Source organism: Chenopodium album, chromosome 21, assembly GCF_948465745.1.
Source record: "Chenopodium album chromosome 21, dcCheAlbu1.1, whole genome shotgun sequence".
NCBI classification, from domain to species: Eukaryota; Viridiplantae; Streptophyta; class Magnoliopsida; order Caryophyllales; family Amaranthaceae; genus Chenopodium; species Chenopodium album.
The window spans coordinates 5193092-5208303 of record NC_137854.1 but is presented as its reverse complement, the minus strand read 5'-3'; the positions used below and the strand labels follow the sequence as shown (position 1 = coordinate 5208303).

General features: G+C 33.7%; 2 protein-coding genes and 1 pseudogene across 2 annotated transcripts; 2 read left to right on the top strand and 1 right to left on the bottom strand.

Annotated features, from left to right (window-relative positions):
* Window positions 1–8768: 8768 nt before the first annotated feature.
* On the top strand, window positions 8769–9766 carry LOC145602749 (BURP domain-containing protein BNM2A pseudogene; annotated as a pseudogene).
* A 1908-nt stretch (window positions 9767–11674) lies between these two features.
* Window positions 11675–12967, top strand: LOC145602744 (pentatricopeptide repeat-containing protein At1g31790-like). The gene has a single exon (XM_081658910.1). The coding sequence runs from the start codon at window positions 11675–11677 to the stop codon at window positions 12965–12967; it is 1293 nt and encodes a 430-aa protein (XP_081515036.1).
* An 811-nt stretch (window positions 12968–13778) lies between these two features.
* LOC145602743 (BURP domain-containing protein BNM2A-like) lies at window positions 13779–14558 on the bottom strand. Its single transcript, XM_081658908.1, has one exon. It carries the CDS (start codon window positions 14556–14558, stop codon window positions 13779–13781), a length of 780 nt encoding a protein of 259 aa, XP_081515034.1.
* Window positions 14559–15212: the final 654 nt, after the last annotated feature.

The following is a 15212-nucleotide window of genomic DNA, read 5'->3' as shown; positions in this document are numbered from 1 at the left end:
TTTTGTTTTTAAAAATTTCTATTCTATTATTTTAACATTAATTTAAGATAAAATATTTTGTTAAGTTTTAAATTATTCTTATTCAAATTTTACGTATATAGAACTTGAATTTATAAATTGAAATAAATATTATCTCATTCATCGGATAGTTAGATAAAATCATTAAATCAAAATATATTTTTAATTTCTAATTATTTGTTAAAATAATATAAATTCTAATGTAAAAGATAATATAATAGATAATTTTTGTTTTTTTTCATTATTTAAATCTTAAATTACTATTTTTTGTTTTCAATTCTCAAATTTCATTTGTTAATTTTTTCTTAAATGGCGACTGAAAATTTAAATTCTAAATTAATATATAAATCTAATTTTTCATTGGTCGAAATATTACTTTTGCTTATGTGGCGTGCGATGCACGAATTTTTATATACATTTTGTATATAAATATTTTTTTGGTGATATCTTAATTGTTTTCTTGCATTATAAGTTTTAAAAATTTTGTATGAAAATATCATATCATCAGATATTTACATAAAACCATTAACATCAAATGATAATTTATATTTTTTAAATATCAAAATATAATTTTTAGTTTTTTAAATAATATAAATCCTAATATCTAAAGATAATTTTTAGTTTTGTAACAAATATAAATGATAAAATTTAGTGTTATTAAATAATTAAAATCCTAATAAATTACTATTCGTTATTTTTACCTACGTGGCAAAAATTTAAAATTTCATTCGTCACTTTTGTTTAGGTGGCGAGTGATTTTTTTAATTCTAAAATAAAATAGAAATCTAATTTTTAATTGGTCGAAGATATACCTTTTCTTATGTGGCGCTCCCAATGCTCTCCAAAAATGCCTACTTTATTTATATATATATTAGATTGTTCCAAGTGCTCGCATATTCAAACACTAGAATCTAGATTAGATTTATATTAAGCCTTTTCACCTAGATTACATTATTAAATACTTTGTACAATAACTTCTAGCATGGTATACAACCCCGTCTCTTGAGGATTAATAGTCATGTATACATGTACATAAAAATTGAAAAGTTACAAGACCATTAGACTATCGGATGACCATTAGACTATCGGATCATAAAGAGCGTAAAGTTATGGGACAGTCGGCCTGTATATAAAAAAAGATGCTCTTTCAGCCAATGAGAACAAATTCCATAAAATTTATGTTGGATTTATTGTATTAATTGGATTTATTGTATTAAAATTTTTACAATTTTCAAAAAATCAAATATTATGAATGGTGATTAGAGTATTAATTGCAATAACTATAATCTTTTACAAGTTTTTTTTTTTTTTTTTTTTTTTTTTTGAGGCAATAATCTTTTACAAGTTAGTGTAGGCAATAAAGCGTGAATATTTGAGCCATATTCTCTTTAAAAACAAATGAGTTATATGGTGTGCAGTTGTGTACATATAAATGATACTTTTTTACTGTCTACTTTTTATTTAACAAATTTAGTAATTGTTTATTTTATTATTTTGACATAATATAGTGTATTAAATCAAGTTGAGCTAATACCACTTCTTAGAAAAACTTTCATATATCCTCAAAACTCAAAATCCAAACCCTCAATTAATAAAATTCTCTTTCCCTTTTACAAAATTATAAATTGAAGACAATAATTGACAAGAGGAAAAAAATAATCATAAATACAGTTTTTGGGTTTTTAGATAAATAATCAATGACCTTGCTAGTAAATGAAAATGACCCAACAAAATATGTTTATCAAGGGGCAAAATTGTCAATTTTTTATTTAAAAAAAATTAAATCTCAAAAACACCAGTAGCGGCTTTAGTGGTTAAGTAGCTACTGGTGTAAGCGTAATATGTGATTGGTGCACCCGAAAGAACATTAGATATATTTAAAAGAACATGGGCGAAAAAGAACATTGTAGATATTTATAAAGAACGCGAGCTGTTCCTTAAATTTGATTATAATGTTCTTTGAGTTTGAACTTGATAGGTTGTCGTACATCTGTCAAAAATAAATTCCTAATAAAACCAACTAACAATGTAGTAGGATAAGTAGGGACGAATCCACCGGGAGATGGTATTTAATCTAACCTCTAAGAAATTGGAGAAACTAACCTATGTCACGAAATTGGGAAAGAGAAGTAGTCTAAATTAAAAAAAGAAATAAAACAATTAACAAAGGGACCTAGGGTTATGGTTCACCATGTTTATAGTTCTAAATCTGTCAAAAATCAATAACAATTCAATAAATCAATTATCTAGAGCAATTGCTAAGCCTACGGTCGGGTCTTAACGCTCTCAATTCAACATATGTAGTTCGGTCGCTAACATAATCAGAATTGCTAATTGTAGGTAAGCCTCTAAAAGTAAGATCTTTCGATTCAAACTCTTATTAACATGAATTAATCATACAATTGATCAGGTTGCATGATTAACAATAAAACACTATCAATTAGAGAAATCAATAATCAAAATATTAATAATATCAATCAAGATTCATAATATAAACATGGATTCCCAAACCCTACAAATAAACTACTCTAGCATGAAATAAATAAATAAAACTAGATCTAAGGAATAAAACATAATAAAAAGCAAGAAAATAGAAATAAAATACCTCAATAAATTAAAATAATAAACCCAAGAATCATCCATGGAAGAATCCATGGAGATGCCATGAGAAACTAGGGTTCAAGAGAGAAAACTAAAAAGAACGTAAAATAATAAAAGATGTAAATGGCATAAGGGAAAAATAATATCCCTTGAGTATTTATATTATCCTAAAACTAATCTAAAGAAATAAAATAAAATAAGATAAAACTACATAAGTCATATTATAATTGGTCGACTAAGGCGACAAGTCGTAGTCAAGGAAGCGTGCGAAGGTCGGAAAACGAGGGCCGTCACGAGCTGCCAGCCACGCCCAAACCAGCGCCCGCTGGGTATCCATCGGGCCAGGCAGAAGCTCGCTCGTGGCTGCGCGTATCGAGCTTCGGGCGCTGGTCGTCCGCTGGTTCTCAGGGCAGATTTGCAGAGGCTGTAACTCGAGATCTAGGAAGCGTGTAGGGGCGTGCAACCTATCGTTGGAAAGCTCTTCAAGTCTAGTTTCCAATGCACTTTGAATCGCTTCAATCCAATTTGTAGAACTCAAGTTATGATCAAAAGAGTGGACAAAGGTCAGTTTTGATACTTTGCAAACCTTCGTTTTTCTTCGTTCCTAACTCAAATTCATTTCCGTAAAGTGCATAACGACCCTTGTGGATTCCATATTCATTCCTCATACATATTAATCTCATACTAAGCTTCTAAAAACACATATCCTTCATTGAGCGACTCGATTCATCAACTTTTCATCCTTTCATTGTCCGACTCTTCCAAAACCACTCCGAAAGCGTCTAAATAGTTATGGAAACTACCTGAAACATTAAGAAAACACAAAGAAAGCGTAATAGAGCATAAAATGTACAACTTGTGCAATTGCGACCTAAAAAGAGACAAAAGACTCAAAAAGCAATTATAAAACTAGCATAAATGTGCCGATAAACTCTATATAAATGTGATTCATCAGAACTATGTTCTTTAATGTATGTACATTAAAAAAAAAAAAATTCAATCACTCAAGTAAGGAGGAAAAAGAACATGTTCCTTAATGTATTATCATGTTATTTTTGTAAATAGTTTATGTTCCTTGGCTAGAGGTAATCAAAGTTAGACTTGCTCGGCCCGATTTTGGGCGGAATTTTTCGCCTCCCAAATCGACTCGGACCCGGCCCGTAAATTTAAATTTTGGGAGGGTTTGGGAATGCGTTTTTATGTATTTTAGTTGATTTTTTTTTAGTTGACCCGAAAGCCCGCACAACCGGACCATTTTGGGCGGATTTGGGCCCAAAACCCCGCCCGACCCGAAAAGTGAGCTTATTTTTAACCTTGGCCCGACCCGCCCAATGGTCACCTATATTTTTGTCAAACACAAACATGTTTTTTTTGTCAAATATAATGTTCTTTTTCAAATACGTTCAGTAACCATGAAAAATAACATGTTCTTTATAATGTCATGTTCTTATCAAACATAAACATGTTCTTTTGTCAAATACAGGTATATTCTTTTTAAAACACTAGCATGTTCTTTTTTTTGCCCATGTTCTTTAAAATATGTCTAATGTTCATTCCGGGGGGCGCACTATACTATTTTCAGTGTTAGAGATTTCACCCATAAAATATTACATTTTTGTCAAGAAGTTTACCAATGATAAACTTCACTTTTCTCATCTTTCCTTTGAAAAAAAACATCTTCCTTGTCCAAAAAATAAAAAAAAAGGAACCCTAAAAAAAAAGGATCGTTGCAATCTGCAAACCTCCATTCCATTTCACGCGTTTACTGCGAAACCATTCCCCGCCATATCAACTACGACTATATTAGTACTCCTTCACGCTGAAAATTCCGATCACAAAATTCATTACTTCAATCTCTTTTACCTTCTCTCTCTTCTCAATCTTTCCTGCAATTCTTTCTGGTCAAAACTCTAACCTTAACCCTATGTTATTTTCGTTCGTCTAAACTTTTAAAATTTCCCCCAATTACAATAAAAAATCTTCATATTTAGGGAAAAAATTTCCATTTATAGCATTTTCACTTGTTATAGCAACTAAATTGTGTCAATTACTGTTTCAGATGGGTGTACTGGGGGTTAGAGGAGAAAAGGAGGAATTGGAGGGTAAACGTGGGAAAAAAGGGGGGAGGGTCATTTTTTTTAAGTCATGTGATAGTCACATGCAAGGTCAACACCGGAGAAAAAAAAAGTCAATGGTTGGATTTCGACGTTAAGGTCCCCTCAAACAACAAAACAAACTTATAAGATCCTTTTAGACCACTTTAAATATATAAGATCCTTCTAGACAAATAAGTGAACATATATATCCCTTCTAGACAAATTTTCTTTTGATAGCTCCTAATTTCCCTCTCTCATTAAATATTCATTTCAGCTCAGTTCAGTTCAGTTCAGTTCAGCTCCAATCAGTTCAGTTCAGTAAATGTGAACAGACCCTAATTAATGGCTTTGGAGCGAGTTAATTTATTTCAAACTCTAAAGGATTTTCTAGTGCTTTAAGTTGTTAAAGTATAATCAAGAAGTTGATGATATATCCCGTCAAAAAAAAAAAAAAAAGAAGTTGATACAACATAGTAAAATATATCATCAACTTCTAGACAAATATCGTGATCAGTTTTTCATAGTAAAATATCGATGTGAAAACAATATATTTTGTCAGATCTTATTGGCCTTATAAAGTATAACAATCTTCAAATAACTTTCATGTTTAAGTCCATTATTAAGCTAAGCATTGTCAAAGGCTTTATGAAAACAACTCTCATACCAAAGTTATACAACTTTAATTACTTTTTTAAATAATTTTGTTAGGTCAGATTTTGCAGGACTTTTATTGGTTTCAAATGTTAATTTTGAAATAAGATGATCTGATTTGATGTTTAGAATGATTTGTTGCATTGCGCTTTAATTTAATTAAGGTTAGGTTTGTTCTATAATGTAATTTTTGAGGAAGTTTTTTCATTTCATTCTATTTCATGGGGTTTTCTAATTTGGAATTTTTATTTTGTCTATCAATGTGTTTGTATACAATGTTGGGTTTAATTGAGAAGAGGTTGAGAATTTAGGTTTTATTTGGAAGAACAGTGATACTTCATCTGGTGACTAAATCTTCTCTGTAAATTAAGGTAGCTGGTGGTGTTATGTAAACAAAGTCCTTTAATAAGGTACTTACAACAATCAGCATCATTGAAGCCATGTTAAAACTGATAAAACTTCACTCTACAATAGTACATCAGACAGATTCTACTCAAACCCTCTTTAAATTATTTGATAATAGACACTTGTAGACTTAGGTCCTGTTCTTTTCACCTTAAAAAAATAATATTAAGTAAAAATAATTTCAGTTCAGTACAAATAATTTCAGTTCAGTAAAAATAAGTTCAATTCAGTAAAATTAATTTTAGTTCAGTAAAAATAATTTCAGTAAAAATAATTTCAGTTCAGTAAAAATAAGTTTAGTTCAGTAAAATTCAGTTTTCTTAAAGAAGAATTATAATAGAAAATCAATAAAAATAATTTCAGTTCAGTAAAAATAATTTAATTTCAGTAAAAATAATTTCAATTCAATAAAATTGAGTTCAGTAAAAATAAGTCCAGTTCAGTAAAAATAATTTTAGTTCAGCAAAATTAAGGTGAATCAAACAGGGCCTTATAGTCATATTAGCCTAATTATGCCAGTAAATAAACTTTGGGGTTTGGTGTAGCATGCCACACTAGAAGCTTGTTTGGCTAATTGAACTCAAACCCTGTCACAATTGATTTGATTGTTGGCCAAATATAAACATCCTTGATAGGATTAGCCGCCCCATGGTGCCATTGAAAAACATGGTTTATATAGGCTCAAAGTCTCTCACAAAATATTTGGTTGTGGTTACCTCATCATCATAACTAGCCGCCCGGCCGGCTCCATGGTGCCATTGTAGAACATGGTTAGGCTTAGGCTCAAAGTCTTTCACAAAATATTTTGTTGTGGTTACCTCATCATCATGACTAGCCGCGCCATGGTGCCATTGTAGAACATGATTAGGCTTAGGCACAAAGTCTTTCACAAAATATTTAGTTGTGTTTTTTGTTTATTTTATTTAACAATCCATAAAACGCTGTTAAATTTCACCACCAAAAGTATATACCACCCGTGATCTCATAGAAATTGTAACTTCACATGATGGAGAAGGCAGAGTGTAAGTCATGCGTTACTTTCCTCCATTATTTATCTCATGCATTGCGTGGTTTTTATGTTTTGGATAGAATTCTTTCAAAACTTGTTGGAGACAGACTAATGGCATTGCCAAGTGTTAAACAACTTTAAACTTAAAGCACAATATATATATATATATATATATATATATATATATATATATATATATATATATATATATATATATATATATATATATATATATATATATATATATATATATATATATATATATATATATTATGACATAAACACATGCAACATGCAAGGAGTACAATTTTCATTACTTATCTGAAAAATTATTTATCCCAATCCTAGCCTTCAGTTACGCATGCACATGCAAGTATTAGGCCAATAGTTATGCATGCATATATGTAGACATGCATTTGTGCAATTGGCATTGCATATCCATATTTTATTTTTTTTTAAAAAAAACTATTGGAAAAAAAATAATTATTCTCTCAGTTTCAAAGATATTTATAACTTTGATTGGTACATATGCTAATGTACAACTTTTAAAATAAGATTTAATAAGTTTAATGAGGTTGAATAAGTTCAGTTAAATTTAGGTTTAATAAGGTGAAAAGAACACACTCTAAATGTGGCAGTTTTTACGATAATCTAATTATGTTTATGCATATGATGAGTGTGTAAAAATTTAATTTTTCAAAGATGCAATGTATCCTCTGTATATTTTGCTTCACACACTTTCATTTGGACACACAGCGACTTTGATAACAATGATAGGAGATGACACTAACATTGATGCATTTCGAACAATTGCAACTAAAACATTTTATTTTCTTAGCTTTGGAAGTATATACAAACTCTCCCATTTTACAAGATTTGATCTAAATAGTTCGTTTCTCAAGTTTTTCTAATAAACTGTTAAACAATTTCATTAATTGGATATTGGCTTGCTATAAATCCACCAAATCTGATTACTACTTTAAGATCATGGGAGTTACAAAAACTATGTCTAATAACATTAACACAACATAATCTAAGAAACATAAGATAAAGCAAGAAGGCAAGGACTAAGGATATGTTTCTTGCTTGGCCGAAGAGCTAGCGTTCGTTGTTGGTCTTATAAGGGAGCAAACTTGGCTTCGACATCTACCTCACAATACGTGAACCTTTGTAGAGGTAGTCAACTAATCCGGTTGGTTGGGGAGCCTCCTTCAAGATGAATGATTTTTGAAGTGGCCAAATTAATACAAACCCTAGGAACACCTTCAAGAAGTGTAACTGGCAAATTTAATACAAACCCTAGGAACACCTTCTCTGCTTAATTATATTGATCGATGATGGGCTGACAAATATGACATGACTAAAGTTCCATTCTCTTCAGCTTATTTGACTTATATTTAAAAAAAAATTAAACACGAAGTAATTAATTAGTTTATTAATCTTACATTCGAGATAGGTTTAGACAAATGATTGAAACGACTCTTTTTGGATAATTTGACACACATACAAGAAAGCTTCAAACAAAATATGTTTAGACCATATAACTTTAGATGATTGACTTTGAACAAAAGAAATTGAATAGAACATAGTCTAATCCTATGTTTTAATTTTACTCACTCTAGCTTAGTTTTGTATTCCCTTATTACAATCTTCTATTTTGATTAACTTCACTTACCACCCCATTACATACGTCCATTTAAGCTATTTGATGATCCACATGTTTTAAACAACTTTTTCTTAATTAATAATACAATAATCAAACTATAACATACAAATTATTTAGGCAAATAGCTAGCCGAAGACAACAAGTTCTTATTATTACTTGTACCAGCTACATACTTATATAATTTTCAAATTCCTATAGTGTAGGTCCCATGCTTGAGTAAATAATTACTTGTTATTTGCTTATAAATAGCAACTCAAGTTTTGACGAATGTACTCAAATCAAAACTAATATCCACAAACATCTCATCCAATCAACCAACAAAATGAAGATGTTTTTGGGTGTTCTCACTTTAGCCGTAGTGTTTTTGGTGGTAATTTCTCTACTCTTAAAAATTGTTTTACAACATATATTGTAAACTTCACTTTAATTTTGCACTATACAGTGCAACATATATTACTAATTACTCCGTATAATATAAAATGTTATTAAAAATAGTTAGAGTGTATATTTTCATAATATCGATCAACTTTTATAACTCCGTTCTATGCATACTTGCAGGTTGTGAATGCCGGAGAAGTTGACTTCCTCAAGAAGTCGGAGTTCAAGGAATCAGACTATGTATTCTTCAACTACAACGACCTCAAGGTCGGGGCGAAAATGCCGATTTACTTTGGTGGTGCATTCGATGCTGAAATCCCACGTTTTCTTCCTAAGGAAAAAGCCGATATGATCCCCTTTTCATCCAACCACCTCTCATTTATCCTTAACTATTTCGGGTTCCAACCCGAATCACCTCAAGCTAAAGCAATGAAATTCAGTCTTAAAAAATGTGAGGCTGAAATTCCCCACGCTCAAGGAGCCAAAAAATGTGTTACCTCCTTAGATTCTATGCTCGATTTTGTTCGCCAATCCTTTAAAACTAGTTCCATTGGTAATGGTGATCAGTTATTCGATGACCTTAAGGTGTTGAGTACTAGTCCACTCCCAAAATCAGCCAAAGTATTTCAACCATACACAATTGTTGAACAACCAAAAAGAGTACCAAGCCCTAAAATGACCGCTTGTCACATGCTGACTTATCCTTACGCGGTGTACTATTGCCATAACCCTGACCCTGAAAACCGAGTGTACGAGATTAGTTTGTTGGGTGAAGATGGTACTCGTGTTAACGCTATTGCTAGTTGCCACATGAATTCTAATGCTTTTGATGCTGATCTCGCCGTGTTCCGTATGTTTAACATTGCACCCGGGTCTCCAGTGTGCCATTTCCTTTCTTCTGATGGTCTACTTTGGGTGCCTGCTAACCCATCCTCGATCTAATTGTACCACTGCTACGGCTGCTGCTGCTGCTGCGACTACTAGTACGAGTTGATTAATGAATTGAAGCAAGAAAGATGGTACTCCACTCTCATCGGAATAATAAGTCGATCTGTTAGTGTAGTTTGTTCTTGTTTAACTTTCTAATGTCTTAACTTTCTCTTGTTTGCTATCAAGAGGATTTCCATAAACTAGCAAGTGTAGCTAGTGTTTAATTGGGTCCTAAGTTTATGTTTTTATTGTCGATCAATCGTGTAATAAATCATCGATTAATAAAATCTTAGCTTGTTTATGTGGAACTATTGGGTGTTATCTACTTATCTTTGGTTGGTTTGCAAAATTAAAGCTACGAGATATTAAGTGTAGTACATAATCTACCATTGTTCTACTTATAAACGGATATAAATTAAAGATAGTAAATGGTTTCATCACCATTTGTATTTTGTTTTGTCAATTTATCACCACATATATAATTTGTGGAAAAGAAAAGAAAAGGGAAAGGGAAAGCATTATAAAGGGAAGATTATTCAATTGCTATAAGAAAATTGTAACCAATGTAAAAGTTAGTAAGTAAATGAAATTTAACTGTTAAAAATTAGGAAAATTCTCAATGGTACTCTTAAGCTTTTTATTTTTCTCAATAGTAAACATCAAAAAATCAAATTATCTTTGGTAATCAACAATTTGTGTTATTAATTCAATGGTGACATTTATGTGATTAATCTAAAATTATAAGCCTAACCATGGTTAACTATAGGGGAAATGGCTAATATATCCTTGAAAATCATATTTTCCTTTATTTTTTTAACAATTAAATTAATTTTTTTTTTTAAAAAAAACCCTCAACAGCCACCACACCCAACCACCACATCCACTCAACCGCCAGCCACCACCCAAGCCCAGCCTCAATCCCCTTTCCCCCAATGTCGATCGGTCACGCCCAAAACCCCCTGCTCGGCGTAGGCGCCCGTGAACCACCAGCCCCTCCCTACCCCCACGAAAACCTAAACCCTTTAAAAATGATCCCAACCCTCGAAAATCCCCAACCGGAACCCTAGCGATGGCGGAGGAGGGTCAGCTAGGGTTTTTCGAAGGTGGGTTGATTGTTTTAGGGGGTTTCGTGGCCGAGGGAGAGGGGTTTATGGGAAGGGATTGGGCGGTTCAACTCGCGCAAGGTTGCGAAAGGGGGAGAGGAGTTTAGAACGGCACCGGCGCCGAGGAGGAACAATCTGGGCGCCGACGACGGGGGGCGTTGAAAAGTCGGGGGTGGCCTGACTGGGCTAATGGGGATTGGGTGGTTTAGTGGTTGCCGCGACCAGGGGGGAGGGGGTTTAACTTGGCGCCGGCGCCGGGAAAGGGATCTTGGTGGGTGCGGCCGGCGCCGGCCGAGAGCAGGGTAATTGGGGTGGTCAATCAGAGGTGGTGAGGGGAAGAAGTGGTAGTGGGTTTTGTTAGAGAAGGGTATTTTAGACATTTTTCTTTTCCCTCCCTTTTAAAACATTAACCAAGATTAATATTTTCTTAAAATACTTAACTAATGTTACCATTGAATTCAATTTACCAATTATAGATTACCAATGATAATTTGATATTTTAGTGTTTATCATTGAGAAAAATAAAAAGTTTGAGAGTACCATTGAGAATTTAACTATTCCTTTATAGTCATCAAAAAATCTTCCTTTGTTTTCATATGGTTTTTTTTTTTTAACTTGAAGATAACATAGCTTAATTTGATTTATTAAACATTGTTCCACGTGAGTGACATGAACAAATAACCCGACCCAAATCCTCGAATTGATATATTGTTCTTTATCACTTACGAAGCATAAAGAGTACGAGTAGTCGAGTACATCTTATTTTCGTATGACAATCCCTTGAACGGTTGAACCCAAACGCAAATGGTGGAGAATTATGGAACTCATTAATCTCAACTCCCCAATTACATCTACAACTTCAATTACTCGTTTCATTCAACCAACCCCAAAACAAAAACACCACCCTTCAATTCTCAAACCCTTATTCCCTCTTAAAACCACCCTTCTCCGACAACCGCTGCATAAAACCACCACCATCTCACCGCCGCCGTCGCCGCCGCAACAACAAAATCATCAAATTTGCAATCAAAATAACAGAATCATAGATGTTCTGCGCTTAATGGATGGACTTGGAGTTGTTGTTACCCCAGATATTTATGCTTCTCTTGTTGTTGAATGCACCCATAAACGAGACGCCATTGAAGCAGAAATTTATACCCACATGAAGAAAAATGCTGGGATTGTTAGGTTTTTGAAAGGGTCTACTGGGTTGTGTTTGCTTAATCGAATTTTGTTGATGCTTGTGAGTTGTGGTTGTTTTGATGTTGCACACCAACTGTTCGACGAAATGCCGCACAGAAATTTTATCTCTTTGGGTATTTTGATGGCTGCCCTTATTGATAATCATCTTTTTGAAGAAGCTTTAGGGTTGTTTGTGAAGATGTATAGAAGGTTTGTTTATCAGGAGTTTGATTCGGGTTTGGAGGTTGTTCTGGTTAGTTTTCTCAAGGCTTGTGTGCATTTAAAGGAGGTTGATTTGGGGAAGATGGTTCATGGGTGGATGCTTAAAATGGGTTATGATAGAGGATTAGTTGTTGACACTGCTTTGGTTGAATTCTATGGAAAATCTGGGTGTTTAATGGAGGCTAATCATGTCTTCTTTGACCTTATTCGAGTTGTTGATCATCGCGATACTGTGCTTTGGACTGGTGTTATTGTTAACAATGGCCGCGAACAATGTTTTGGAGAGGTGATAAGACTTTTCCGGGTGATGGGCGAGGCCGGAGTGAGGATGAACGAGTATACGTTCTCTAATGTCCTTAAAGCTTGTGGAAGAGTAGGTGATGGTGGATTGTTTGGACAGCAAGTTCATGCCAATGCTATAAAACTCGGGTTGGACAGTCATGTTTTTGTGATGTGTGCTCTCATTGACATGTATGGGAGATGTGAATTGTTGAATGATGCTAAGAGAGTTTTTGACAGGATGGATCACAGGAAACGAAACAATGCGTGTTGGAACGCGATGGTTACTGGTTTTATGCACCATGGATCGTACATTGACGCCTTAAAGACCTTGTACGAAATGAAGGCTGCAGGTCTGAAACCACAGAAATCAGTAATGGATGAAGTAAGGCTCGCCTGTGGTAGTCTGAAGCTAGAAATAACATGATGAATACTAACAGGAACAGTTTTTGTAAGGACTATAATATCAAATTAACCCGGGGTTACAGAACAGATTCTATGTGAATTACTGTAAACATATTCATTTGCTAACGGAGGACTTAAATTTAACGAATGATACGATCTTTTGTTGTATGTTCGGCCTGAGCTATCTACAGAAGCATTTTATCTACGAAAGTTGCTAGCCAGTGTTTGGGTTCCTGCATCAATTGCCCTGTCATGGGAAACTGGTAATCTGTCATTTTGCATTAGAATCAGGTAATTACATCGTCGTTTCAACAGATCATTTAGTGTTTATATTACATGCTGTTTGCCTGAATTCGTGTACAAATTTTTACATATATCGTTTTGAACAGCTTGTATAGTTGTATCAACGAGTAGATTTCAGATGGTATCTGTTATTTGTATATGTTATCAGTAGCACTGATTTTCTAGTTTATGAAAATCAGTTTGTTTATCTTTGATTATGAACTCGATATCTTGTGACTTTTAATCTGAGTTTGAAGGTGGAAGACACAGTAGTAGTACACGAATTTTATTTTATTAATCGATAATAAGTACACATCTGATCGATAAAAACAGACGCTTAGAGGACCCAATTAATACTAGCTACACTTGCTAGTTTATGGGAGTCCTTTACATGACTAAGTTAAAGCATTAGAAAGTTAAAACAAGAACAAACAACACTAACAACTCGACTTTTCCTTACTCGAAAGAAGGGATCCGAGTACGATGAGAGTGGAGTACCAATTTTTTTGCATCATAAATCAACGTGCAGTAGAAGTAGCAGTAGTTCTAGCTTAGAGCGAGGATGGGTTAGCAGGAACCCAAAGTAGACCATCAGAAGAAAGGAAGTGGCAAACAGGGGAGCCTGGCTGAGTGTTAAACATACGGAAAACCATGAGGTTAGGGTCGAAAGCCTTAGAATTCATGTGGCAGCTAGCAACAGCGTTAACACGAGTACCATCCTCACCCATCAAAGTGATTTCGTACACTCGGTTTTCAGGGTCAGGGTTATGGCAGTAGTAGACTGCGTAAGGATAAGTCAGCATGTGACAAGCGGTCATTTTAGGACTAGGTACTCTTTTTGGTTGTTCAATGATGGTGTAAGGTTGGAACACTTTGGCGGATTTTGGGAGTGGACTAGTACTCAATACCTTAAGATCATCAAACAATTGACCACCATTACCGGTGTTACTAATTTTGAAGGTTTCACGGACGAAATCGATCATAGAGTCCAAAGAGGTAACACATTTTTTGGCTCCTTGAGCATCAGGGATTTCACCCTCACACTTTTTGAGACTGTATTCCATGGCTTTAGCTTGAGGAGATTCGGGTTGGAAACCGAAATAGTTAAGAAGAAAGGGGAGTTTTTGGGATGAGAAAGGGATCATATCAGCCTTTTCCTTAGGTAAAAAATTTGGGACTTCAGAATCAAATGCACCACCAAAGTAAATCGGCATTTTCGCGCCGACTCTGAGGTCGTTGTAGTTGAAGAACACATAGTCTGCCTCGTTGAACTCAGACTTCTTGCTGAACTCAACATCTCTTGCACTCACAACCTGCATGCATGCATTCATATATTAATATATGGTACGTAATTAATTAAAGTATATAGTATTTCCTTATAATATGTATAATATGTGTTGCTCAACAATATAACTAAGATTAAGAATTTGTATGTAGTAGAGAATTACCACCAAAAACAGAACGGCTGAACTGAGGAAACCCAAAAACATCTTCATCTTAGTTGTTGATTGATTGGGTGAAATGTTTGTAGATATTAGTTTTAGTTTGGAGTACATTCGTCAAAAACTTGGGTTGCTATTTATAAGCGGATAAGAATTAGTAATTTAATCAAGCATGGGGCCTACACTATAGGAATTGGCTTCAATTGGGTAAAAAAAAATTACAAGTAGTACTTTGTAGATTTTTAACAAGTGCATGTTCTTAATAAAGGTATACTTTGTAGTTGGTATGGCAATAAGGTTTAATTGGTCTATATAAATTTAGTCTTATCTCTAATTTGATTTGATCCTTCTAAATTTTGAGTGCAGTTAGTGTATTGTTGAGTGTAATTGGTGTGTAGTCTAAAGAAGTTGGTGCATTGAGTGTAATTAGTGTGTCCAACTAAAGTTTTATCACCTCGCTAAATTGGTGCCTTTTAAAGTAGAGCAAGTTTGGGTTAATCATTGTCCTTATAAGATTACCCCTTACATGCTCTTAAATACTTT

Excerpts from the sequence above, each read along its gene's own strand:
- LOC145602744 (XM_081658910.1), top strand. The coding sequence starts at position 11,675 with ATGGAACTCATTAATCTCAACTCCCCAATTACATCTACAACTTCAATT.
- LOC145602743 (XM_081658908.1), bottom strand. The coding sequence starts at position 14,558 with ATGAATGCATGCATGCAGGTTGTGAGTGCAAGAGATGTTGAGTTCAGC.